General features: G+C 39.7%; 1 protein-coding gene across 6 annotated transcripts in view; it reads left to right on the top strand.

Moving 5' to 3' along the window:
* STOX2 (storkhead box 2) overlaps positions 1 to 26462 on the top strand; it is a 143390-nt gene that overhangs the window by 104267 nt on the left and 12661 nt on the right. For 3 of the 6 annotated variants that reach the window (XM_030947816.1, XM_030947817.1, XM_030947819.1), the window contains one exon: positions 19535 to 19687. In XM_030947816.1, coding sequence (XP_030803676.1) covers positions 19535 to 19687 — 153 coding nt within the window. The other 3 variants (XM_030947820.1, XM_030947821.1, XM_030947822.1) reach the window with 3 other exon arrangements.

Below are 26462 nucleotides of genomic sequence, written 5' to 3'. Positions count from 1 at the left end.
TGTGCATGTTGCTGATGCCTGAGGACCGTAAGATACACCAGCCCTAAAAACCAAGATGTGCATTTACACTTGTGAAGAAAGCCCTCAGCCCAGGTTCAGATAAAGTTCAAATTCATGCTCAGGATCCATAGCAGGCACCTATTGTTACCCTGTTATTTGCCTTAATGAACTTATTCTCCTGCTTGCTTTTGATGAAACCAAGAGAGATGGACAATGCGGTTTGATTTAGCTTTCGATTTGCTCTATAGCTGTGGTTTTCAGCATGTGTGCTGATCACTGTTTTGACAAACCATATTTTGGTCATAGAACCTTCTGCATCCATTAAAAATAGAGGCAGTGGGTCTTTCTACACTTCTTGTGCAAAAACGTTTCCATTATGATTGCCCTTTCAGACAATAACTTCTAAATATAGTGACTAATCAGCTGAAGCTTTTGTACAAGTTCAGATTCTACTCAATAGCAGCCAGAGAGGAGCATTTTGCTGTTGGTCCTTTGACTCCCTTAAACTCTAAAAACAAAACAGCAAAAACCTTGGATCAGTCCTGAAGCTATGTTGAATTGGAAAGTTGCATAAAATACTTGATGGGTATTTTGAAGTACTTTTGAAGTGGGAGGTGGGTTCAATCACAGTGGCTGTCCAGATTTATTTCTGGCGTCAGCAGCACATATCCCATCACATCACTGCCCTCCGGGAGGCAAAGGGGTTTTCGTGCCTGTACTGCTTTTTTGGAGTACCAGCCCCAGGGTTTCTTGTGAGGACAGAGTTGCTTGTAGATGAATCGGACAGAAATCCGCTTTATCATCATGTAAAATCAACAACCTCGAACAAAAACATAAAGCCCCACGACCTCCAGGCCAAAGAAACCAATCAACAAAATCCCCTTTCTTTTATTTTAGTTTCTGAGTTCTCCCTGTCTGGGATTTTGGCCGTTCCTGAAGCAGCAGCAGCACACAGGGATGCATGTCCTGTGGGAGTTGCTCATGCATCCAAAATGGCTGGGGCGTGGGTGGCCTTTGCTAGAGAACACTCTGCTGGCTTTTGGTTGAAAATGTCGTGCAAGGGTGGGAGTAACGTCCCATCTTCCGACTAGGCGCATATTGCTTTTTCTCCTTGTTTCGGGGCCCTAAAGCGTTGGCAGCTTTCCGGGGTGTGTTCGGGATGGGGGGGCAGGGACCGGGCCCCGCGTTGCCGCGGCGGAGGCCGGGCTGTCGCGCCTGGCCGCTGCCGGAGGTGCCGCTCGGTAGGTACCGCTCGGTAGGTACCGCGTCCCGCTACCGGGGAGCCGCCGGGCTGGCATGGCCGGTCCTTCCCCGTCCCCGGGGGCTCGGTTGCCCGCCTTGCTGCGCGATGAAAGCTTCGTCAGCAGCGCGGGGCGCTGGGAGGCTGCGCTGTACCGGCGCGGCAGCGCTTCCCCCGGCAGGCGCGGATGGTGCCTTGCCCTGTGCTCGGCATTAGCCTGGCCTGGCTGCAGCGGGCCGCTAGCAGGTGCCGGTGCTCGGAGGCGGCCGCGGCGCTGGCAGCGCTCGGCGCGGCTGAGCGCGGGGATCGTGTCTCACGGCACGGCTCTGCCTTAGGAAGCTGCAGAGCTCAGTGGCAAAGCGAGTAAGTCTGGTCTATCTAAGCACTTCCTTTGAGGTTCTTTATTGCTAGTGCTGGAGGGCAAAAGAATCAACGTTTTAAAATAGGTTGCAAAATTTCAAAGCCTGTTTAAAGCACTCTGAAGCATCTCGTCAGTCCGTCTGTGTTGTTTTTTCTCAACGTTTTTAATAGTTGTCCTGCTGCAAAGTAGAAATATAAATTTTCCAGACTGATGGGTGAGACTCCAGGTAAAGCCTTGATCAGCTACAACAATTCTGTCCAATATTTTCTTCCAGTTCTAGAACAGAAATTGGTATTAGTGCCTACACTCGTAGTGCTGGAAGTATCTCCTTCCAGCTCCTGTAGGGCTTTAGTAAAGAATCTTCTGAAGTTGCAAGATACTCTCACACTGTACAATTGCTTGTACTGGTTGCACCACAGGTCGGACTGAAGATTGTGAGCCAGTCTGTTTTAGGACTTCTAAATCTTAATGTTAAAATCTGGGACAGTCCCTGAGGGATATATTATGCATACATAATACACCTGATGTGTTGGACCTGCTGCTCATGTGAGATAAGACTATATGCATATAGTAGCTAGTTTCCAGACATCAGGCAGCCTGAGTTGCCAGGCATCTAAAAAAGTGAGTAATTAAAAAATATGGGAAAAGTCTGCATCTGTAGGCATGCATGGGCCATAGGATTTCTATGAATAATGCAGGTAAGTCTGTTGTCACCTGGTATCACCCTTCCTTTTATCCCTCCTTCCCCCAACAGATATTTCTAGACTTCCTTTTGTATTTTTTTTCTAGTCACTTTCTGAAACTTATTACTAGCTTTGAACACTTGTGAATAAACTAACCAGCAGACCCTTGAGGAGAGTGATCTGACTGATGTCTGTGCTTGCAAAATCAAATGACTGAGGAGTCCAAAGGTATGAAAGTTGTTTCAGAATTCATCTCCCATGTAATAGCTCAGGAGGTAGCCTGCAGTTCATTCCATTACTTAGGAGCTGTTAATGAAAGCAATACCTTATTTTACAGTATTATTGAAAAAAGGGTGCATGCCAGACAAAGACAATTTACAACCCATTTATTTTCAGCATTCTCTTAATGCCCATTATTTGGAGTAAAACCCATCTTCTGACAGACCAGCTTCTTAGTTCCCTTAATCCTGCAGCAAAGTGATAATCCTTTATTTGTGACCTCATAGGCTGTTGCTACAGAGAGTGCTGTGTTATCAGAAAGCCAACACTGTGACTTCACTGTTGGTGGAAGCCATAGTTGAAGATGACCCACTCTGGAGGCCTGGGGGGCACTTTATATCCTTTTGGTATTCTGCAAGTGCTTCCTAAGGAGCAGTATCTGGCAAACAGAATTGCATAATGTCTGTCTGCCTAGGTGATGAATGAGACAATCAGAGGGCGCGTGTGAGGGGAAAATATGTGGTGATTATGTTTTCAAGGTAATTTTTGCCCTTGGAAGATGTTATCGGGAAGAAAACTGTCACTGGGAAACTACACTCAGCTTTTGTATTCTCAGTCTCCAGAGACATGAAGAATACCAGAACTGTACTCTCTAAAGCAAGAACTTCTTCCTCTGTGTACCTTAAGAATATAATTTTGTAACCCCCAAACTTTTCTTGGAAACACTAATTACATCAAAACTTCCATCAAAAAATGTTTGTCGGGAGCAAGGCAAAAGACATGTAAATCACATACAAACCTCTATGCCCTAAAGTAGACTTTTAGGCTCTTGTTTGTAAACTGAAGTATGAAGGAGAAGTGTCCAAGACTTTCAGGTATTTCCAGATACCTTACATGCCTGGATTCTTTTTACATTTGAGTGTAAAAGTGAGCTTCTGTGCCATGTTCCAGAAATGAGTGCCTAGAATTAGGCTTCTTAGTAAGTCTTGATTTTAAGAAGTACTGATAGTACAGCAGCACTCAATGGAGATAAAGGGAAATGAAAACCCACATCAGGTTTGAAACTCAAGCTGCGACTATTAGAAACAACATATGGCAATAGAAGCCACATTTGACTCCCTTACTATCTCTGCTTTTTCCCATAACAGGAAGATTTTACAGAAATAGTACTTGCAACTCTAAATGTCAATGGTTATGTACTCTTGAAGACTGAAGCTATCAGAACCCAGAAAAAAAATACTAATAGAAAGTTAATTCCTTTGTTTAAACATTTAGTTTTTGAATGCATCATGATCATATGATTGAACAACAGGAAGATATATGCTTGCCTGTTACAAAATTAGTATTTTATTTTTACTATTGTTTATTCCATTTTTAACTTTCACCTTTTTGTGCATGATACAAAAGGTCATGCAGATGAATTTAGCAGGATTGTGCATGCACTACCAACCCTATTGATAAAACTTCTGGAAGTTGTACAAACTAAATCAGGTTAAACAAAACACTCTTACTTCAGAATAAATGGCTATTTATGTAGGTATAGTTACACCAAGATAGTTCTGACAGTAAATTAGTCTTTTAGACCAAAGTCCTGAGGTCAGTTTTCATTTTATGCCCGTTACACAGATGTTCTCCAAATTATGTTCCAAGCTTGTATCAAACTGGATACTGCATAACAAATCCATGTTGGAATAACTCAGTTAAATGAGTTACCAGAAATGAAATACCACAGTTTAAAGCAAAAATTCTCATGCATTATGCATAGGCTTTGCAGGCCATGCAGGACACCCTTTGGGTAGCCTCACATTTTCAAGTTCTTGTGGATTACACCATCTTTTCATGAAACTACACGGGCATGTGTGTTTTTAAGAGCTGCTCATAAAGCAGCAGCACTTCTAAAGACAGTATTGGTGATGACATGCTGAACTGCTTTCACGTGTTTCTGTTCAAACTTCCCAAATCATTAACATGCTCCCTTAGTGATGTTGTATGTGTGTCTTATTAGCATGCACACTACTCATTTACTCTCAACTTTTTTTACTGTCCTGTAAGCTCCCACCCTTCCCCTAGCTTTGATCTTTCATCATAAAAGCTTAGAAGCAGCTTTTTGGATATGAAGCTAAATGTTTCTTTTTAGCTATTCTGCCTGTTCCAGGCACTGGGAGGGGAGGAGGGCTCTTTCCAAGGCAGTGTAGTAATATATAGGTACCCTTGGCAGGAGCTTGGTGCTCTGCTGGGCATGCTGCCTTTCCTGGGTCACTGGCACCTGGGCTCGGGCCTGGGTCTGCAGCACAAGATAACATTTGTTCTTTTGGGCTTTTAATTGCGACTTTGAGTGGAGGCTTTCTCTGAATCCTTTGTGTGGCAGAGGGTGAAGGTCAGCCCAGAAAACAAAACAAAGGCATGCACCAAGTGGATGCAAAGCACATGCAGATCAGCTGTCACAAAACAACTGTCCTTTGTTCGCTTATTTCTTCGCTGATACACACAGCCATTCTCACTTTGCTTATTCCAGCAATCCTGTAGATCCTTATTTTTTCCCCAGCCTTCCTACAGCTGGAGGTACTAATTTTATTTTTTACCATTTGGTTATTATTTCTGCTTCCATTTAGCCCTGCTAAGCATTTAGATTCTTTTAACAAGTCTTCTTTCAGAAGTAACATCTCATGTGCTGCCTTGTCTGCTTTAGGAATAAAACAAAAATCAGCTCTTTCTTCATATTTCCTTTTAACCTTTCCTGTGTTCTTTCTTTCTTATATTGTTTCTTGTTTTTCTCTCCTGTCTTCTTCTGCTGCTAATTCAATCTTTATAACCTAGGTTTTTCTTTAGGTAGCCTCTGTATCAACTCTTTAAAGCTTGTAGCTAGTCAGATAGGAAGAACAGCAGGGGTTTCAAAAAGTTCATCCCCTGTAGAAGTGTCTGAGGGCTGGTCTGTGCTGCAGTTCCAGCCTCACAAAGGAGGTGGCCAGGTGAGAGAGGAGCATGTACCATCCCCTTCACCATGTGCAGTGCCATGTCTAGTGATAATCAGAAGTGCTTTTGCAGCAGAGAGCCTTCTCAAGCTCTGGTTCTGACCTAACTTAAACCTGACTTAGGTTTTTACCTAAGTAGGGGATGCCCTCAGGCCAGTAGGATCTGCCTGAGTTAAAGTACTGCCTATGGAGATTACTTGGTGAAACAATATGATGGTAACTATAAGGACTTTTTTCTTAATGGCCAAAAGTAAGGAATTACAACATGGTGACAAGATATAAGGAAAGACTTATTTTGTTGTTTTAATGTGCGTTAGAAAATAACTATCTTGCTGTGGCGCAAAATGTAGTAATTCAGAGTTTGGGTTTATATATTCTCTGTGCTATGAGCTCAACATATTTTGATACATTATTTTTTTTTCTGACTGTGTTCTGTGTTTGCTTGTGAAATTTGTTAAAGAAATTATCTTGATTCTCCTTTTTCTAGCCTTTTGGTTTAGTTCAGTTGAAGGTGAGATCATCATCAGCTCCTGAGATCATATCAGGAATCTAGCCTTGATATCCTAGTTTAGGTCTCTCTATACTGAATAAGAGGGCAAAGAGACAACTATTTTTATGTGCTCTCATCTTTCAGAAAACTGGGTCATAGCGACACTCAGGGAGCACAAGAACTCCACGCTCTAGTGCTTTATAAATGCTTGGTGAAAGTCCAAAAGAAGAGTCTTGTCAAGCTCAGTTTGGTATGGAGAGGAGAAAAAATAAGGATGGCCCCTTCTGGGCCCTGTAAATGGTTAACAGTGCTTTATGCAGCAGGGATCAATACCAAATGTTTGGGGTTTAATAGCTATACAAAAACTCTGAAGGACGAAATGGATAATGAAGTGGTAACCCTGTCTGTCAGATCACAGTTGTTCAGGTTCATTAAGACTGCTGAGGAGGATTTCAGAAGGGACTAGCGACAGCTGAGTGAAACAGCTGAGCAATTCTGCAGAGTAGTGACATCAGCACTGTAGGATAAAGCAGTGCAGTGGGCACTGACAAAATAGTGCTTAAATTGGTTAAGTTTTGTGCTTTTTTAGGAGCATGGTCTCTGCGTGTTGCTGGAGTCGGTGAATGCGTTAGATGAGTCAGGAGTGGTAATTAAAAGTCTAAACTTATGGCTATAAATGAGGAAGTACGTAAGAAATCATGCAAGAGAGGGTGCTCTGTGAAATTGGTAATTTTATCCTTTTGGATACTATGGTTTTATGGCTCATGTACAAGGCAATTTTCAGATTTCTGAGATTTCATTTAGAAATGGTAGAGCAGCAGGTAGAGAGGTATTACTGTTTAAATAGTAGTAAAATGTCTGTTGTAGGTTTTAGTTTACTGCTTCCTGTAAATAAGTGCTCAGTAAAATTCAAAAGTAAAAGATTTGTGAAATGGACAGGAGGAAATGTTTCATCTAGTGAGTTGTTTAATTGTGGGAACCCCTGGTTTCAGGTACTGTCATTTATTTGGGGAGGTAGGTTTTGGTTGCTGCATTTGCTGATTGTTATACTCATTGGGATAAAAAGTCAAAATATGCCAGTCCCTGAGGATCTCAAAAGAACTGTTTCTGTCTGGAACAAGGGCATTTCCCTTTAAGGTGCAGTATACACTAGTGGTAATGTGTGCAGTTGGATTTCTAATGCTTCCTCTATAAAATGATTGATGAGCATGAGGCAGGCAGCAGATTTGGTGAGTTGCTGAACTGTTGTGCTGTGGCATTTCCTTTGTTCCCATCCTCACAGCTAATCCCCACACAGGTGAGACCAAAGGACAGAATTTGAAAGAATTTTGAACCACTGTGGGAAGCAGGGGTCATTGCATCTACCTCATGCAGGTAGAGCATAGGGGCAGAATTAATACAGCTTCTTCATGTATTGAGGTGTAAAATATTTCAATTTCACTTTAAAGTACATTTTCTTAGAGGTACTCCAGCCATATTGAAAACTCTACTCTCGACCACAGGGAAAAAAATGACCCAGTAAACTCTCAACTGCTAAGTCTTTGGAGCATCTAACCTTTTCTTTTTAAGAGCACTTTGGCACTAATTTAATTGATTCCATGCCTGGCCTTTTCATCAGTTCTCTCCTAGCCAGGAAAAACTGGGCTGTTAAAGGCTGCTGCAGTACCATGGGACTTGTGTTCAGTGTTGCAGGTTCTTATTTTAACCTGATGTTATCTGCCAGTCATCACTATTGGTTTGAAAAGCTGTAACCACTGCAGTACTGTCTTTGGGCTGAAAATCTTTTAATGGTTACAGCAGTCAAGATAAATGAGAGAGAGTGCACTGTGTCTTCGGGTTGTGTTGCTAATTATCGCTTCACCTTTCAAGAATTGTTTCTGCTGACTAGATTGTTGCTGAATGTTTGCTGCAGCATCTCCAGCCACACTGCATATGTTCTGGCTAAACTGAAGAGAATAGTGAGGAACATCTTGTTAAGACCTTCAACAACTGTGTTTTGTGCTTTCAGAAGAGTTTGGAAAGGAATATTTTTATCTGTGTTTTTAAAATTTCTCTAAGAAAACCTCTAGGTTTATCTTTGTTGGGTTTTCTTTCTTTTGTTTCTCATTTGCTTACTCTCTCTTGCCAAACCTCCTCTAGTGTCAGATTTTTAAAATACTTCTACCTTTCCTTGCATTTGCTGTTTGCTGCCAGAGAACAGGCAGGCTTTGTTTTTGAGGGGGTGGGGTGTTGGTGTGGTTGATTACAATATAGCATTAACATGAGTCAAATTAATTTGATAGTAGCAGATTTCTATGAAAAAGCCCCAAACCCTCCTCCCTTCTCATTTTGTGGTCCTAGCGACAAAGTATGTTACAGAATTCTTCTGTGTGGTTTAAAATATCACATACTTTCCAGTGAGCTATAATTTAAAGAAGACTCATTTAGTAGTTGAATTCTAAAAAGACACAATTGTTTTACCTAGTGGGCTTTTTGAGGGAGGGAGTTATGTTGATTGCCTTGGTTCTCCTGTTAAGACTTGATGTTTTCATTCAAATGCTGTTTCCTGGATGGTTATATTAGCAAGTGTCACACTGGATAATGATTCTGTCCTGCATTAGGTAACACTTAAAGCGTTGTTTGTTTTTGGTGCTAGGTTTTGAGATTCTTTTTTAGAATGTGGTAAGCAGAGATGCTTAAAAATGGATAACAGCTGAAAAAAACGGGATGGTCAAAGATCCTTAATCATATCCACAGAGTGAGCTGTTGAAGATCATGGTCTTGGGAGTCAAACAGAAATATTTGCTTCAAACTCACTTGCAGTCAGCATAAAAAGCTTAACTGGAACTACTTGCTCAGTTGTAGGGTGGCAGTGAGCCCCCAATAAAATACAGCTGTGGGGAAAAAATGCAGGGTATAAAGTAGGGTATTTCTACTAAAAGTAAGGAAATGGCAATTTCCCATGCAGGTGGGAGGTTAGCTAGAACACTAGAATATGGTGCAGAATTCTGGTTGTTGCTTTTAAAGGAAAGTTACGTAAGTTTGAGTAAATGTAGAGGAGTCCTCTAACAGGATTAAAGGGACAGGAAGGGCAGACATAGAAAAGAACTCTAGAAGAGTGTGAATTTTATAAGCCAATGCACTGAGCTCTGAAGGAGAGGAGGTGTGTTCTCTGCTAATAAACTGGGTGTAAGCAGCAGGAGTAAGAAAAAAAAAAGAGGAAGAATATTTAGCTCCTAGACAACTAGCACAGAAACAGATGGGTTTTACTTACTGAGATTTTAGTGAACCTAATACCCTGATCATGTTTCCTCTTGTGATTTCTTAAAGAACCAGGAGATTTGTTCAGGTAAGTCAAGCGGAACTTATTAGCATACTGCAAGTAAGTTGTTGTTAGTGGAGCACTAATATGTCAAAATTTCTTGTATTAAGAGATTTCCTAAAGAAATGGAAGTGTAAGTTGGTATCTTTCTGATGTTCCTCAATCTGGTTTCTTCTGAGACCACGGGGTTCCTGGGCTGTGTTCCTAGTGTAGTGTCTGGGTGGTTCCTGCTTTGTGAAATTCTTTCTTGTAGAGCTGATCATGATGACCAACACTGAAATTAGCTCAGTTGGTTGGAACATGGTTCTAAAAACACCAAGGTTGCAGGTTTGGTCTGTTTATGGGCTGTTTACTGGTGTTGGACTTGATGATCCTTGTGGGTCCCTTCCAACTCAGAATATTCTATGATCCTGTAGTAGATGACTATGGTCTCTGCAGCTACAGTTGCTGAGCACTGATAGCTGATTTTAGCCTCTGAAATTTGGGTAACTGGTACAGGCAAGATGGACTTGCACTCTTGATAACCTTCTTGGCTTCTTTTGAGCATGTTCTTTTTTAAGCTTTTTTATTTTCTCTTGTGTGTTATCACGTGTGTGGGTCTGTGTGTGTGTATCCCCATTTTAGCATATTCCTTTCCTTCTCTTGAGTTTCCCTCTAGTGATCGGGAAAGGGCTGTGGCAAAAGAGGGGAATCCCAGGCCCCAACTTGGGAGAACTGAAGGATATATGCAAACTAATGTAGAGTTTGACAAAAGAGTCTGTGCAAACAAAGAAATTGGCATTTTTACATCATCTGCTTCCTCAGTGTGTGATGAAGATTGATGTTAAGCTATATTGTATTTTGTACTGGTCTGTTTGGATGCACGTGCGTGCATGGAGTTATACAGAGAGAAGCATGTGGTGTCTTTGTACTGTATGCTATCAATAAGGCAGCTTTTGTTCTAGTACCAACCTCTGTTGTGTTGCGGGGGAGATGTGGAATGGAGGAACAGAGCATCTGCCCTGGTTTGGGGGTGCATGTGGAGTGCATTGCCTAGGGTTTCCTCCTGTGAGGCCATGTCCTGTGACATCACTGATGATGGATGGCAGCACTGGTTGTCCATCAACTTCAGCTCTTCTCAACGTTCTCATTTATATCTTCCCCACTGCTGGTCTCTCACTTTTGCTATTTGCTATGCTTGAGGTATCAGGTATTTCTTGCTGTTGTTAATACTGCTTAAAGGGCTGTGTAATGGTGCTATAAACTGATTAATTTGAGTAAAGGCGTGCCTAGGTGCATGTACACAACATGTCTGTGCATGCTTGGTGCATTCCAGGTATCCATAGGCATCACACATACAAGAGGAATTGTCTCACTAAGAGAGCTTGCAGTTGTATTAGGCTGTTCAGAATACTTGAGTTGGTCCTGAGCATATAATATGGATTCAAGTGCTAGAGGAATTTGGTAGAGAGAAAAGCTATTTAGGCTGCAGCATTACCTTTAGCTTTCTTCTGCCAGTGTTTTATCTGTGGTGTTAGTTGCAAGACTACTGCAGCAAGCGCTTGTGCACGTCTGTGAAAACAGTGCTGCATGCATGAGCCCATTTAGCTTTGCATGACAGTTGTCTGGTGCAAAGGGGAAGAAGACTGGAACTGTTGTTTTTACTTTCAATAAGTGCTTGTTCTAATTCACTTTTTAAATTTTTTTTCATGGGGTGGGTTTTGTTGCTGTAAAGTGGGTGTGTACTTAGTAGACAACCAGAGTTTCTGAAGGACAATCCTAGGGGACCCAAAACATTGTAAATGTCAAGTTGGATTCATTAGAGGTGTTGTGGCTGATGCTGCAGCTCCAGGGAAGGCAAAAATTCTGTAAAGCTGAAGGAAGATTTGCTGGAAGGAGGCCTTTCAGGGAACACAAAAATTGTTGACTGTGTGTATAGCAAGCCCCCAGCTTTTAATGTTGAGATTATGGCTACTGTGTAACTACCCGTGTGGTACACTTGTAAATCGATCTGTATGGCTTTGCTGCCTAACAGCCGCAGACCTGTGGCCAAAAGCCATGTTTGTTAGTATAACAAACTGTAGCTGTATAACCCAGCTATTTACTTGTCCTCTTGAAATGCACAGACCTGTTTAAGGCTTGGTTGGACACTTTCACTGCCAGGGTTGTTGTAGGGCCAGGGTGGTAGTGACTTTTGTATTTTGTTCAATCCTAAGCACCTGGTGTGTTCATTTGGTGAAACACATAGGGGAACTGCCTGTTCCAGCATAGCACAGGTGAGTCCTAAAGTGCTGCGTTTCAAAGTTCTGTGGATTTTGTGCCTTCTCTGCTTCAAACCATTTCAGAATGCATGGAGTGTAGGAACCTTTAAAGAGGTGCTTTGTGGCAAAACTTCCTTTTTCCTTTTGCGCCTCCATTTTGGCATATTGGTCTGATTTTGATGATTAGGTCATGACTAGAAATAGTTCTTTTACAGTTAAGTCAATTTTAAGTGTTTCCTTCTTTTAAAAGAATATCTCAGAACAACTAAAAATGTTCCTCTGAAACAGCAGCATCTGTCTCTCATCTCATACACTATTCCTATTTCTTCTGTGTCTTCCTGATACTTTACCTTAGCATATCCTCACCAAGTAAAAGAAAACCTAGCACTGGGAGTGAGATCCTGACACAGTGACCTCGTTCTGAGCATTACCTTCTTTGTCAGTGGTAGCAGAAGCTGAAGCAGCTCTGCTGGCCCTCAGCTCTTGGAACAGTTTGACATTTTCTGTCTGGCATGGTTTCAGGGCTCACTTTGTTTTAAGCCCGAATGGTGAATGGGATAATGAAAAATAAGCTTACAAGAACTTTTCCACTGCTTCTAATTTTTTGATTAACAGTTCACAGCAGCACAACTTTGATCTAGTGTAAAGCAGAGCTGCTTGTTACATTTAGATCTGCAGCATTCTTCAGGACTGACAAAAGAGAGTAAATCTTTCTTTTTAATTAATAGACCTAAAACTGGTAAGTGTCATGAAAAATAGTGAATAGTTAAAGAAAATACTGCTCTGTGTAAGTATCTGTATGCCCATGTATGTCTGTGCATTTATGTTTCTGTGTATAGGGGGAGTTGTGCATTACATCAAGATATGTTAAGGGTGATTTTTTTTATCTTGACTAGAGGGTTAAAGCTTTAACTTGTCTGTGCTAATGCATGTAAATAGCTTTCTTGTCCACTTAATGAGAAGGCTGGCTTGTTATCCTGTACAATGCAGCTGGGCACTGTTCCAGAAGCATAGGCACTTCATTTCAAAGACAAAGAAGCCAGCGCAGACACAGGGAGAAACCTGGAACATTGCGCTGTGGATTTTTTCAGAGCGATGACTCATTTCAGTTCACAAAGGATTCTGGGCAGGGTAGTGAGAAGTCAGGTTGGCTGATCCATTCCTATGACTTCACTTTGCAGAGAGCCAGGGAGAAGAGGAGTGACACTGCAGAATCCTGAGGCACTGCAGTGGAGAGGTGCTTTGCAAAGACTGTGAGTGCCTTCGGAACAGGGGGTGGAATCAGAACGTGATTTCAGCCATTCCATGGAAACAGGGCAAAGAGAGAGAGATGTTTTCAAAACACTGTGTGGGAGTTATATTTGTAGTCCCTTTTAGATTCTTCTCCACCTCCTCTGTAATTTCTTAACCATTTATTTCTCATGCTTATATGAGAATTGCATGACATAGTGTTCTTTTCAGTGGACCTGCATAGATAACTGCATTTTTTTCTTCAGTATGCCCCTATTTCCTGCTTTGAGAGGTGGGTGTTCAGCATATTAATGCCTAAAAGCATGCTTTGTTTTCCTTCTTTCAGGTCCTGTGGCACTGACCTATGCTGCATTCAGCCAGCTTCCACAGTGATATAAAGCCCCAATATGCACATTGTTGTTACATCACAGCTTCTCTGGATACTGTACTGGAGCATGGAACCAGACCATAGGGGTTCAGGTAAGTCCCCCTTTTTTAACATATTGTGTGCCAGGAATACAGACGTGGACATTTATTAAAAAATGCATTTGAAAAATATTGTTTGGGGAAACACATTCTAAAGCACACAATATATTAAAAAAACACAGTCCCCCCACACCTCCTTCCCAGGATAAGCAACGCTACAGAAATCTCCTCAGCTGAATCCTCTGGGAAAGTTCCGTGCTCCAGCAGAAACTTTTTATGATCATAGTTGTAACACGTGCTGGGATATCACTTTGGATCAGGAGGCAGCTGGCCACAGGACATGAACAAAGAAAAGGAAAATTAACTCACAGGAAATACACAGGATGAATGCATGTAAGACAAGTCTGCTGACTGTGGGTAATTTAGCACCTGTTTCTGAAAGTTGGTGCCACTTGGTGAAGCTGGAGATCATGATTTTAGCTGGGTCTGAATGATTAAAAAGATCAATTTACACAGTTAATAACTAGTAAGGAACTAGAACTCTGTTTAGGTTTGTTATATTGGTTATGGTAAGTTTGATGTGTTTTCTTCAGTCTGTATAGATTTGGAGTGGTCACATTCTTGGAAGTGTTCATTATTTGTTTTGGTGGGTGTGCATTTCAGAGATGCAGAGGGAACTTGCTGGTTAGTGAATGAATGTATTACTGCATTTGTTGAGACTTTGTTTAAGCTGCTCTTAAACAGGAATAAATGGAAAAATCTTTAATGTACTTTTTTATTGTTGTTATCCATCCTCTAATATGTGTATCTGTCCAGTAAACACAACCTGCAGTGTTTTTCATAAAATACTCCAGTAAATGTAGCTTAAAAGGAGGACTTAGGCTATGTCTGGAAACAGCACAAGCAACATTTCTTCTAATTTTCTTTGTTTCTAATTTTGCCAGTGAAATGTGATATTTTTTGTGTTAGCATGCTAGTGCAGATTCAAGGTACTTCACAGTAGTCTGGTTAATACTAAAGAAATCTGCATATTCTTCATTTTCCCTCCTTTTGTTCAGTCAAATGGGAATGTCTAACTTAAAATGGCAATTCCTTGTTGTGAATTCACATCAGAATAGGTTTACTACATAGACTTACAAAGTATTCTTTAATTAGCATAATTCAGTCAAGTTGGGGTTTGGGGCAAAAAGGGGTAATTGCGCAACCCAGGCCAGACATGTAACTTCTTCAGCATCTGTCCCTTCATTAAGTAAATCTGAAAGTGTACTTTTCTAGAAGAGACTTTTTACTTTCAGTATTATTGAGAAAAAATTATAATATTCTAGGCCCTGCTTTGCCCATTACAAGTAGTTTTGGTAGAAAATGACCTTTCTGTAGTTCTTCCCAGGGTGAAATCATAGACAAGTGTTGACAACAGGCTGTTGGCAAGAAAATTTTTGTAGTGGATTTCTGTTGCAACCACCACTATAATCATGAGATGCCATGAAGTTACTGTGCTCTAACTTGATGTTTTCTGATTAATAATGTAGTTCTGTAAGCAGCAAAAGAAGTGAAGTCAGATTTCCCTTGTCAAGTGTTTTTTGACTGGATTCTGTCCTTTGTAGTGGGAGGTTGCTATGCCTGAAGCTTTGTATAGATGTAATGTGTAGCTTCTATACAAAGTATACATGTATACAAGTGTAGCAAGCACTTGTTTTAGAATCCATACTCTTGTCTAGTGAGGCTCAATCTCCCTGACACATACAAACACACAGATTGTGATTGTGCAAGCCTCATTTTCTGTGTAAACCATGCTAAAAATTGTGTTTAAAGGTTGTCTTGGGCCATAAGAATCAAAATATTAAAAAGGTGTTGAGAGTCTAAAGAAGGGCTTTGACTTCCTGTGCTTTACAGGATGCAAAGTGTAAATCAGAGGGTCTCCTTCCTGTTTCAGAGAAATAGGGTGTATAAATTCTAATACAATATGATTTTGCCCTGTAATTTCTTTAATTCATTTACAGTGGTTGTACTGAATTGGTTCCATTTGTAAGGCAAGAGGTGATTTTTCAAGTAATCTTTCTGCAAAGTTCATGAGACAAAGAATTTGACTTCTAGGTCACTTCTTTCCAGCAGTAGAATCACTAATAAAAAGTCTGCCATTGGTATGTAGTTGACAGTTAATTGCTGATACATGGTACAGAATGTAGCTGCCTCATTTTCTCTCAAAATGGTGTTTCCCAGACTTGCAGAGAACAGGCAGACTAGATGCCCTGGCACAGGACAAGTTCTGGCTGGAATGGGTTCAGGATGTGGGTTCAGCTATGTTAGACCATCAATTTCTCGTCTGTATGTTAAGGATAGTTATGGTTCCCAGCTTTTCAGAGTGTTTGAAAACCACTGAAGAAAAGTGCTATGTAAGAGCTAAGTGTTTATTTTATATGCTACATTATCTTTTGTTCTAAGTAATAAAAATAATTTTCCCCCCAGGCCAGCGATACAAATCCCTAAGGCATAAATGAGTACAATTCCTGTTCACTGTTTCTTATGTGCTTAGACATTCTTTAAAATTGAATGTCACTTAATACAAGAAGTCTAGAAAACTTTTTTTTTAAATTATTTAGAGAGAGATTTGGAAAGACATTGCAGAAACAGAGCTGAAGCTATATATACATGTATATATCTCATATTTAAACAAAACATGCAGTCAGCTGGTGAAAACTGCTCTCCGAGCTCTAGTTTTCATTTAATTGGGAACACAAACATATGAAAGTTGAGGCTAGTAATTTGATTTCAAAAGAAAGCTGCTTGAGACAAGCATCAGTCAGAGCTAACAGGAGCCATATGCTAGATGTTTTATGTAAGTGATGTGGTCTTCAAAAAAATTAGGAAAAGCGTATTTGCCTTTTTTTTGAGCAGATCTTTCCTAAAGAAGTTGTAGTAAACCTTCTGTTCAACAGCCTAACAGTATTTATGTGTGTAATTGATGTTAATGTATTATATTATCTCATAGATGCAAGATATTTGCTGTTACTGTGCATCAAAGAAGTTCATTGACTTAACTATAACCACAGAGTGTGTGTGATTTCCCAGAGCCACTGGACAGTCAAGATAAAATCTGGCAAATTAAAGCTTCCCTGAGTGTGGGGAGTTTGGCTTTCTATCACTAGGTCTGCTCAAAATATGTGCTAGCCTTTTTTAACAAGAGCTAGTGACTATCTCCAGCAGACAGTTATGAACAACAAGCTGTGGAGATCATTCTATCACAACAGAGCTGAAACAAGTTTCCTTGTCATAATGAAGAAGGTTGAGGAGCGCTCAGTGGAAAGGAATAAGGCTTAACTCATGATATTCCCTTACAAACCAGAAAGGCCCTCACATAAACCAATATTTTTTAAACATCTCTATTTTATTTAAAGCCATTTAAGTTATTATTTAATGGGCAATTATAGTAATCTTTGTAGTTAATTACATGGTTGTCAAGCTCCCAAATATTTGCAAGCATGGCGTGTGTTACCCTGGTATACTAACTATAACATGCTGTGCTAGAAATTGTGTTAACATTGAGGAACCACTACTGAATGTTTCCTATTGAGGAGTCATATGAACTATAGTTAGTATTTCAGTGGAAATTCCTGGCTTGTTCCTGGTGACAAGAGCCCCACTGGCAGGGGGTCAAATTCAGTGCAGACTGAGTGTTTTCTGCTCACTAACCTAGAAAGCAATTCCTTGCTGAAGGCCTACTTTAAAAGGAAGAATTGTGTGAAGTTACTAAAATCAGGCAAATTTTGTTATTTCTTAGCTTGTACTTAGCCTGTTTTAAGTCCCAACTGGAAGTGATCTCAGAGGTGGATTTCTGCAGGCTCTTGGCAGTCATGGGAGAGGGATGGGCTGCTCCTGGACATGAGCAGAGCAACTGGTTTCTGAGTTCTTGTCCAAGCACCCCTCTGTGGGCAACTGTGAGGCTGCAGAGCAAAGCTTGAGGTATAAAACTCCTTGAGTCCCATTCCCACTTCAGGAGGCTGATTATGGTATTATGGCCCCTTCTCTACATCCTAAGTATCATTGTGGTTAGCTGTGAATGGATCTTTCCCATGCCAGGGAAAGAAAGAGGTCTTCCTCCTGCTTTCCCATCCTGGCACCTGTGTAGGTGGCAGTGAGAGAGCATGGCTGGGAACAGGCACAGGGATACTCCTGCCGGCTGCTTAGGTTTGAGAAATTGCCAGGTCTTTGATGATACAGGTAGAACAATTAAGGAGTTGCTGCCCGTTACCTGGATGCCCTTAAAACTACTCTATCCCAGGCAAAACCAGGACACCAGAGAGCCCATTTCAGTGCCCTGTGAACTTGATAAGATTATCAGCCGTGGCCACTATATGCCAATCTGTCTGACATTACACTGAACTTAATTTAGTAGTTCTCCCAAGGATACCCATGACACATAATCTTTGTGTTAAAGACAGTAGTTTCTTAAATTATTTAGCTAAATCTACATCATTCTTACCTTAATTCTGATGCTTTTTAGACATGAAACTAATCATTAAAGAAACTGATCCTCTATACAAAGTGTATGATGACTGGTGATCAAAGTTGGTAAACTTACGTGTCTGGCTGATTACAAAGATTTGTCTATGAACAAGTTTAAACTGACAGCAGACATAATTATTAGTAAATAGCAATATAATAACTGTGATGTTCTTTATCTGTACTAAAATGATGAGGGAACAAATGGTGTTCGCCCATGTCATGTGGAAGCGTATCTCTCATGTTTCCCTGTAAGCTGTGTGTCATCTTCTTTGCTGTTCTCTGTAATGCATGGGGCAGGAACTTTTAGGTCTATTTGAGTAAAAAATGTCCAGAAAATGTTATATTTTAAGGTCTAATTCTGTGGTCAGATAAGAATGAGTAGGATCTTGGGCTTCACTCTGCTGGGAAGGGAATGCAGCATTGATCTGGTCAGGCCTGATTAAGCAAAAGCAACGAGGAGATAGCATAGCACAAATGTGTTGTTTTAAATCATTCTTGTGCCTTGGATAGCGTGTATCACTGCTGTAGAGCAGATTGTAGAGCTTGTGATTAAAAAGTGTTGCTCGTAGGTCTCACTGAGACAGCTATGCAGTTTACTACTCTCACCAATTTTTCCCCACCAAAGTACTGAGTATAATGCCAGAGTAAATGCATTTTGATAATCAATTTTGGAAGCTGCTGCTCTTGTTTAGTAGACATAATAGGAATATAGAATTAATGGGGCAAATATTAGATCTTCTGAATTGAGAATGAAAATTTGAATTTTATTTAATTTCTAGTAATTTGATTCATGGTGTGATCACAAGGTGTTGCTCTGTGACAGCAGAAATAAAATGATTTTTGTGACATTTCAAAGCCATTTAGGTAGAACTTAATCCCTGGCTATTGACTGACCTGTGGGCAGAATAGGATTCATAATTAAGTGCCCTTTGTTCTGTCTGTTACTCTTTATTACTCCTTTTTCACTGGCAAGGAAAATATTTTAGCCTGTTGCTTTCCTCTCTTTGAGATCACTGGGAAGCTGTTACCACCTCAAGAAGATTTACAGAGCAGAATGAAAGATTTATGTACTTGGATAAAGCATGTTAAAATGGGCTTGTATATGTGTAGTCATGATAGTATTGTCAAATTGTGGTTTCTCCCATAACTTTAAGATATTTGAATGATTTTTTTAACTGTAGGTTAATGAATAGTTTGTAAGACAACATGAGAAAAGTTACAACAAACTCAATTTTCAGGCCATCCTGAAACCATTAAAATTTCTCTTCTAAAAACTAAATAGTTTATACTGAGACATTTGGCATGTAGATCCAGGAGAGGTTTATTCAAGGTATCAGTCTTAAGGTGTTTTGATGCTTTTGGGCCTCTAAAGAGTTCTCTGCTTTATCAGCTGAGTTAAAATGTTGTTCATTAACTTAGCAACATTTTTTTATCTTCATTACTATTAATAAAAAATACTATATCAAATGGAAATGATGGGTGATCTATACTTTGAAAGGGGAGTGAAATTTCCCCTTTAATGTGCAGAGAAATACATGCAACTGTTTTGTTTGTGGAGTTACCTAGTAGGATGTTAAGAAGAGGTTTTGCAACCATAAGTGCTAATTTATTGGCATTTTTCTGATTCTGTCATTTGTACCCTTTGAGAAGCTATGTCTGCATAGTGTACATCTCCCATTTTCCAAACTTCTGTGTGTCTTAAGTTTTGAAATGAGCTGATGGATGGTTCTCCATTGAAAGGGTTTTATCCCCAGCTCAGTACAAAAACTAGAGATCTCTGAATTTTCACCAGCTGTATCTCCAGCTCTTTGTCCTATGAGCAGATTTTGGAACAAAATGCTTCATTGCACATCTTTTGTCTTTTTACAGGTGATGTATCACCCATCAGCATGTCTCCCATCACTCAGTCACAGTTTATTCCACTTGGGGAAATCCTTTGCCTGGCCATCTCAGCAATGAACTCTGCCCGGAAACAAGTCACACAAGAAGCACTAATGGAGCACCTAACCACCTGCTTCCCAGGTAACCAGTCATTCATAAATCATCAGTCAGATGAGCACATGGCTGTAAAAAGGCAGTTAAAGAATTCTCAGTAGCTTCTGGATGGCAGTATTGACTAATCTGACATCCTAACCAAAAGTAAAAGGACAGTAGGGTTCTAATCTTGGAACTTGTTCTTTATCCTTAAACATACAGAGAATTGAGTTCTCTTTCATAAGACCATTCAAGTGGAATGCATTTTGCAGAGCAGACTCTTGACTTCATATAAGTAATAAAAATCACTTGGTGTACTAAACAACAAAATATTGGCTTGTTTCTTTTTTCAGACAGTATCAGAATAAGCTTGTTTGTGATTTTTCTCACAAAATAACCTTTTTTATCATCATAGCTAAAGGAGTGCAGGGCTTCTTTAGTAACTATGGAGAGCAAAGCATGACGTGTTATAGCCAGAGCAAACTCATTTCACCTTGTGACTTTCAAGCTGGTTGTAGTAACTCATAAGGGTTCTGTTGACATCATTCAACCAGTTCAAGTGTCATTGTCCAGCCTCTGAACAGGTAACCTCCTGGAGGTCTCTGTGGAGACCTCCCTTCTAAAGACCAGGTTTCCCGCACAACTGCATGTCTTCCTTCACCTAGAGCAGGCTCTCAATGTGTGGCCTGATGCAAGTAGTAGAGTCCAGTAACAATGTTGTGGCTGTTTCAGGGGAGGTTAATTTAAAGTGAAAGGACTGTGTCAGCCTGCTTTCCAAGAGTTCTCAGATCCTTCCTGGACACAGTTCTGGCTTTTGCTTCTGCACTGCCCTTGCTTGAAAAACAACAACAAAAGAGACATCTCTCTCCATGACTAAACTAAAACTTTTGGAGAGCTATAGATACACTTGGTGTTTTCACAAATGCTGGTGTACTGTTCAGAAGGCATTCTTGTCAGCATTTGATATTTATGAAATGGTTAATGGAAATTGTCTTGGATTAGAGATACTGTAACACCACAGAAAGGGAATCCTTTAACAAGAATGTATTCTTGAACATGCTGCTTCTCTGCTTGGCTGTATCTGGAGTGGGTGAATCATGCAAAATGCATCTTGTAGAGACATTTTGCATTGAGGCACTAAGGTGCTGGGCAGAGGTTTACTGCTCAAGAGAGCAGAACTTCTTCATTTGTGCTTTGTATGATCCGGGGCAAGATGTTTATCTGTTGTGTGTCTGAGTTTACAGTTCTCTAAAGTAGCTGAGAAACTTCTCCATTGTACCTATTTATAGTTGCAAAAAGTAGCTAATTAAAAATGCCTCAGTAGGAAAACTACTGATGCATAGGTCTCATCTAGGCAGCACAACCACAGCCATGTTTTGATGTCTGGAATTTTTTTACTTACATTTTAGAGCAAGAGTTACTTAAAGCCTTGCAATTTATATTTCTTTTGTTATAACTGATGCTGAGTTCTGAGAATTTAAAATACAATTCTCAATTGAGTGCTATGTTTGGAATAAACAATTGTCTGACATTTAATTATTGCACTTTGAAAAAAATACTGCAAGCATATTTTGTAAATACTGGCTTTCTCTCTCTATTTGTAGTTTTGTTTATCAGGCTGATTTTGAAAATAGTGGTAAAAATTGTAAGGGTTAGAATGTGAAGAAGGCAAAGTTCACTATTGTACTTCTCTTTCTCTATTGTAATTCTCTTAATTAATTTTGATGATTTTTTTCCTAAGTTGTCTTTTCTATGTATGCTATGTACTAGAATAATTTCATAGATTGCAGTATTTTTTCAATTATTTGATCAATATTTTTATATAAACATTTTTGCATGGTGGAAATGATAATTTATTGGTGACATGCATTGAGTTTCCTGAGCATGATTATCAGTTCACTTGGTGTGTTGTGCTATTCTTGTTAGACAGAGCCAAACATGAAAAATAATTCAACTGGCTGGATTATTTTGTAGACGTTGCTCAGACGAAGCCTGAGGCAAGTTAGCACATAGTCTCTTGCTGCCTTTTTTTTTTTTTTTGCACTAGCCATTAACATGTGAATTTCTCAAGTCTGAGATTTAAAAAAAAGGGAAAAAAAGGGAGAGCCTCACTTCCCAAAATGTAGATAAAGTTATTTGAAGAAAAAAAAATCCACCCTTTGTTGACCAATTTTTCCCCTTCACTAGAGAAATGCCTTTCTCTCCCAGCCATGACATATTTAATATATCAAGCATACATGTTCTCTCAGTGTATGAGGATTATCCAAAAATTTTCTCCTTTCCAATAAAAAGAACTTCTTGTGCTGACTGTTTTCACTTTTCTTCCCAAATCCCTGTAATAAATAATCTGTAGCTTTTTGAGCCTTTGCATTCTTTGTGGCTATTGTAAAATACCTGATGTCTTCTCATATTCTGATAGTTTATTTTTTCTAACTAGGTGCTGATGCTATGAGGGAGAGAAGAGCATTACCACTGTAGATGTGTCTGTTATTATCACATAACCTCTCTGTATCTCTTCCTGTAGCAGCACTTGTCTGCCTGTGTTGTTTGTGCTTTAATGAACAGATGCTTCACTGCGTTTCATGGTGAAGATAAATTTCCTAAGACCCCAGATGCTATTTTCAAAAGTGCCTAAGAATAATAAACCTTTTTCCTCAGTGCAGGCTCTTACAGTTGCTGTCTGGCCTCTAGTTTGCTGAGCCATTGTGCAGGCATAAATCTGGGCCATGGCTCTATCTGAAATAAGGTATGCTAATTATTTATAACATCACATAGCAACCACTCCACATCTTTAACTAGTATTTCATGAGCCAATCAGAGTATTTCTTTTATCCCTTGTTAAGCCTTAGCATCAGCTCAGGAGAAAATCATTTTAGCAGATTTAACACCATTTAAATACTACTTCAGATGTATTTTTCATGAATTTATTTTATTCAAAAAGTTTGTATTGATAATGCACATCTTATTTGTGGTTTTTGTTATTTGTTGGGTTTTTAAAAAAGCAAGAGGGCTGCTCCTGCACATGCTTCTATTATCCTAACTTAGAATTAAACAATGAGATGTTTGTACAGCCCTGCTTTGTAATTTATTGACCATGGTTTAAATCCCATACATTAAATGTAAATCTTTGAAATCCAGTATAAGGAGCTAAGAATGTAACCCCTGTTCTGTGTTTGGCAACCAGACCCTCTTATCAGTATGAACCTGGACAAAGACAACATCAAACCTTAGTCTGTGCTGCCTTTAATAAGGATATTTGTCTTCTTTTTTTTTTTTTCCCTCACCACTTCTGTCCACATACATGTTTAAATAATTTTAAGACTTTCAAAATTTCGGTGTAGAGAATACTTGTGTATTGGCCTAGGTTACCTTTGAAGCAAGCAGTTTTTTGAAAGCTGGCAAATTCCTCTGACAATCACCTTTATAACTTCACTCTTTAAATATATGAATTATATGTGTAGCACTTAAAAGAAGTGTCTTACATTAACTGAGTTCACTCTAGGTCAGTGTTCTTTGTGAGCAGCAAACAAGACATAATCTTCTGTCTGGAAGCTCAGTGGATGGCATAGTAGACTCTCTTGAGATACAGAAAATGTACATGTCTGATGATTCAGTGTCCAGACAGTTTCTGCTTTTGAATTATTAAACCACTACATAATCTTAAATAACACCACTGCTGTCATGCAATATTTTATGGGCTAGAATCTGTAAGTCACTAGGGTTTTTTCCCTTGTTCCTATTTAATGGAGGAAGGGAGCCCATAAGGAGACCTTTGAGTGCAGGGGGGCAGATTGCTTTGAAGAGGAAAGTCTTGAGAAAGCCAAGAAATCTGTATTCACTCTGGATCCCATTATTCCTTTTTTAATGTCATTGCTCCTGTCTGCATGCAGGAAAGCCTAAGCTGAGTTTGGGTCTGTTTCTACTTTTGTAAGTACCTAAAAGAGCTTGGAATAAAACCCATAGCTACCCTTTGCTGACAGTGCTGAGCTTCCAAGATCAGCATCTGCTGTCATCCCTGCTGGCTTAGTGAACCACAGCATGGACTGTATGCTGGGAGTGATAAAAGTGATACGCTTCAACTCCAGAGAGAAGGCTGACACAATTAACTTTACAGCATCATTGACTGCCAGGCATGCTAGTTTTTTTCCTTGGTGTTTATCTGCACATTCTCCATTCATAGGAGTTACTCAATTAATGTAATTACTGTGCATCCAGTGTTTAGAGACTTACCCAGCACATTGTAGCCCTTATGGTTTACTGGGTGAAAAATGCATATTATTATTTTTACCATGTATTTGCAGTGCATTTTTGCCTAAATTGCTGTAAAACATCAGTACATCCACTTCAATCTCTTTCCCTAACTTTTCTCTAAGCTCCCAGGAGAAGTACTTCCATCCCTTTGATTTGTGTTGTGATGTTTTTGAAACAGTATGTTAAGAAAAGTCTTTTTAGTAAGATAAGGATGAAAAACCAGGTTCTCACAAAGCTAAGTATGTGTTGAAGTCTTGTAAGCTTCTGAAGAGTGCAATGGATGGGGCAGGTTGTTTGTGTAGGGGAAGGGAGAGATGTTTTCGCTGCTGCAGGGCACGTGCACCTGAGCTGGACCATGGTTGGACCCTGCAGTGCATATTCAGCACAGGATGGAGAAACAAATGAGTTTGAGTTTTGCAGTCATCCACGTCTTGTTGTGATGCACATCAAAATGTCAAAGGGGTGGCGTTGCCCAAGCAGACAACAGCTCCACTGCAGGAATGAAGAGTTAGGTGACTACTGGTTGGTACAGGGATTGAAATCACTCTTCATGTTCCTGTGTGCTGTCAAAAGCTCATGCAGAGGACAGCCTGCTTTGCCTCATAATCCACAGGAAGCCAGCATATTGTCTACTTAGTCCAGAGAGATTCAGAATTCTGGGCTAGGGACAAACAGTCTTTTTTTTTCCCCCAGCTCTCTGGATTTTAGCTTTTCCCACCTGTTGCTGTTTCTGGCGTGTTAACTCATCTAGAGGTTCTGGGGATCTTTGTTACTCTCGCTCAGATTATTACAGAAATTGTGGACACTTGCATGAAAAAGGAAGAAAATGCAAGCTCCTGATTCTCCGTATTTTTTTTTCTAATTTTCATTCTCATTTATGCTCTGAAATGATATGGTATCTTGGCCTCTCACTTCCTGTGTCCACAGTGGCCCCAATATTTCAGCCCTATGGATTGTGGATGAGCTGTATTAACTCTGCCCCAGTCAAAACCAGTGCAGGTCCCTGTGTACTTCTTCCTGGTGCCTTTTGTACTGTAACAGCTTTCACTCATGTCCATGTTGTTCCTAACCCTTTGTGTTTCCATTTTAAGATTTTAGTTATGGATAGGAGTAGTATGGTCATGTCTCTAAGTTCAAACAACACTCAGAGTCAGACATAAGAATATGTTGCCTCCAACCCAGTTGCAAGAAACAGGATAAGTCCAAATTCTCTTTTTCTTGATGCTTTTAATGTGTGTTGCTGTCACCAGGAGATCAGTGAGCTTACAGGTTCCAGTCTTTGACATGTTGGAGAAGAGTTGGTGACCAGACACTGTGTGCTCCTGGAGATACTGTGTTTGGGGCAGGTACCCCGGCTGAGATTTCTCCATGAAGTGTTTCTGTAAAAAGCATATGCTTCACTGAAATGTTTTTGCATGCATTGAAATACTGTTCTTCAAGACAGAGTTTGACTTGACAAGGTCCTGACCAGCCTCATCTAAATTTGCCAGGATTTGAGTAGAGATGCTAACCAGATTAATTCATGAGTTCTCTTCCAACTAAGTTGCTCTTGATTCTTTTTTTTTCCCTAAAAAAGTTTGTTAGTTTGTTTAAAACTAAGACCCAGAATAAATAATTTCAACTTTTTCTGTTTAAAATAGAGCATCCAAATGTTTGAAAAAGTCCTTAGTTCTAAAAATGTAAACAAGACTAGTACTCAGAATTAAAATGCTTTTTAGTTAAACAAAATGTATTGATTGAAGATAGCTTTTTCCACTTATAACATGGAAGTATTTTAATTTTTTATTCAGCATAAACAAACTTTTAAAAACTAGTTTGTGAACTAAAGTTCTTTTTTCCTTAGCTCTAGATGGAACTTACCCCTATACGCAACATGCAACTTAGTGTTTTATCTAATGAAGTATTGAAGACTTGGTCAAGCACCATTGAATTCAGAAGGTGCACTGGTAATGGGAAGAATCTGGCTCACAGTACCAAGTGTACCATATGCCATTGATGTGGGGTAGTCATACTCGTCCCTTTCTTGGTATGCAATACATGCACTTAGATAGTGTCCCACACATCTCACCTGAAGGACAAGGAACTCTGAGAAGCAAATTTTTGGGAGCTAAATCTGTAATTTCCAGCCTGATGGAAAAGACTTTCTGGGTAAGACGAACAGTATCATTCAGGATGTCTCTGTTTTGAAGCAGCTGATGTGGTTGAAACATATTTTAATGGGAGAGCAAATCAGTTAAATCAGGTTTGTGATAAAGAGACAGTTTGAGGAATTGCTTTTTTTTCCCTATGTAGTATTCTGTGGGAAAAGTAGCTTAGTCATCCAAAGTAACAAATACCTACTGCTTTGTATGTGACAAGGTGTTATAAGAATAGTTCTTGTGAATTTGGATATAAATGCTTTGTTGGAAGAAGAATAAAAGTAGAATATTTCCCTTGACACTCTGATTTTCAGTGATTCCATCTTGTAGCTTAAGGTCACCTGCACATTGGAAGTGACTAGAAGTTCTCTTGGGGTTTTTTTTAGCACTTTATTAATGGCCTACTATTTAATTAATAATTGATATGTCTGAAG

The sequence above is a fragment of the Camarhynchus parvulus genome, chromosome 4 (assembly GCF_901933205.1).
Source record: "Camarhynchus parvulus chromosome 4, STF_HiC, whole genome shotgun sequence".
NCBI classification, from domain to species: domain Eukaryota; kingdom Metazoa; phylum Chordata; class Aves; order Passeriformes; family Thraupidae; genus Camarhynchus; species Camarhynchus parvulus.
This window is presented reverse-complemented; position numbering and strand designations above follow the sequence as displayed.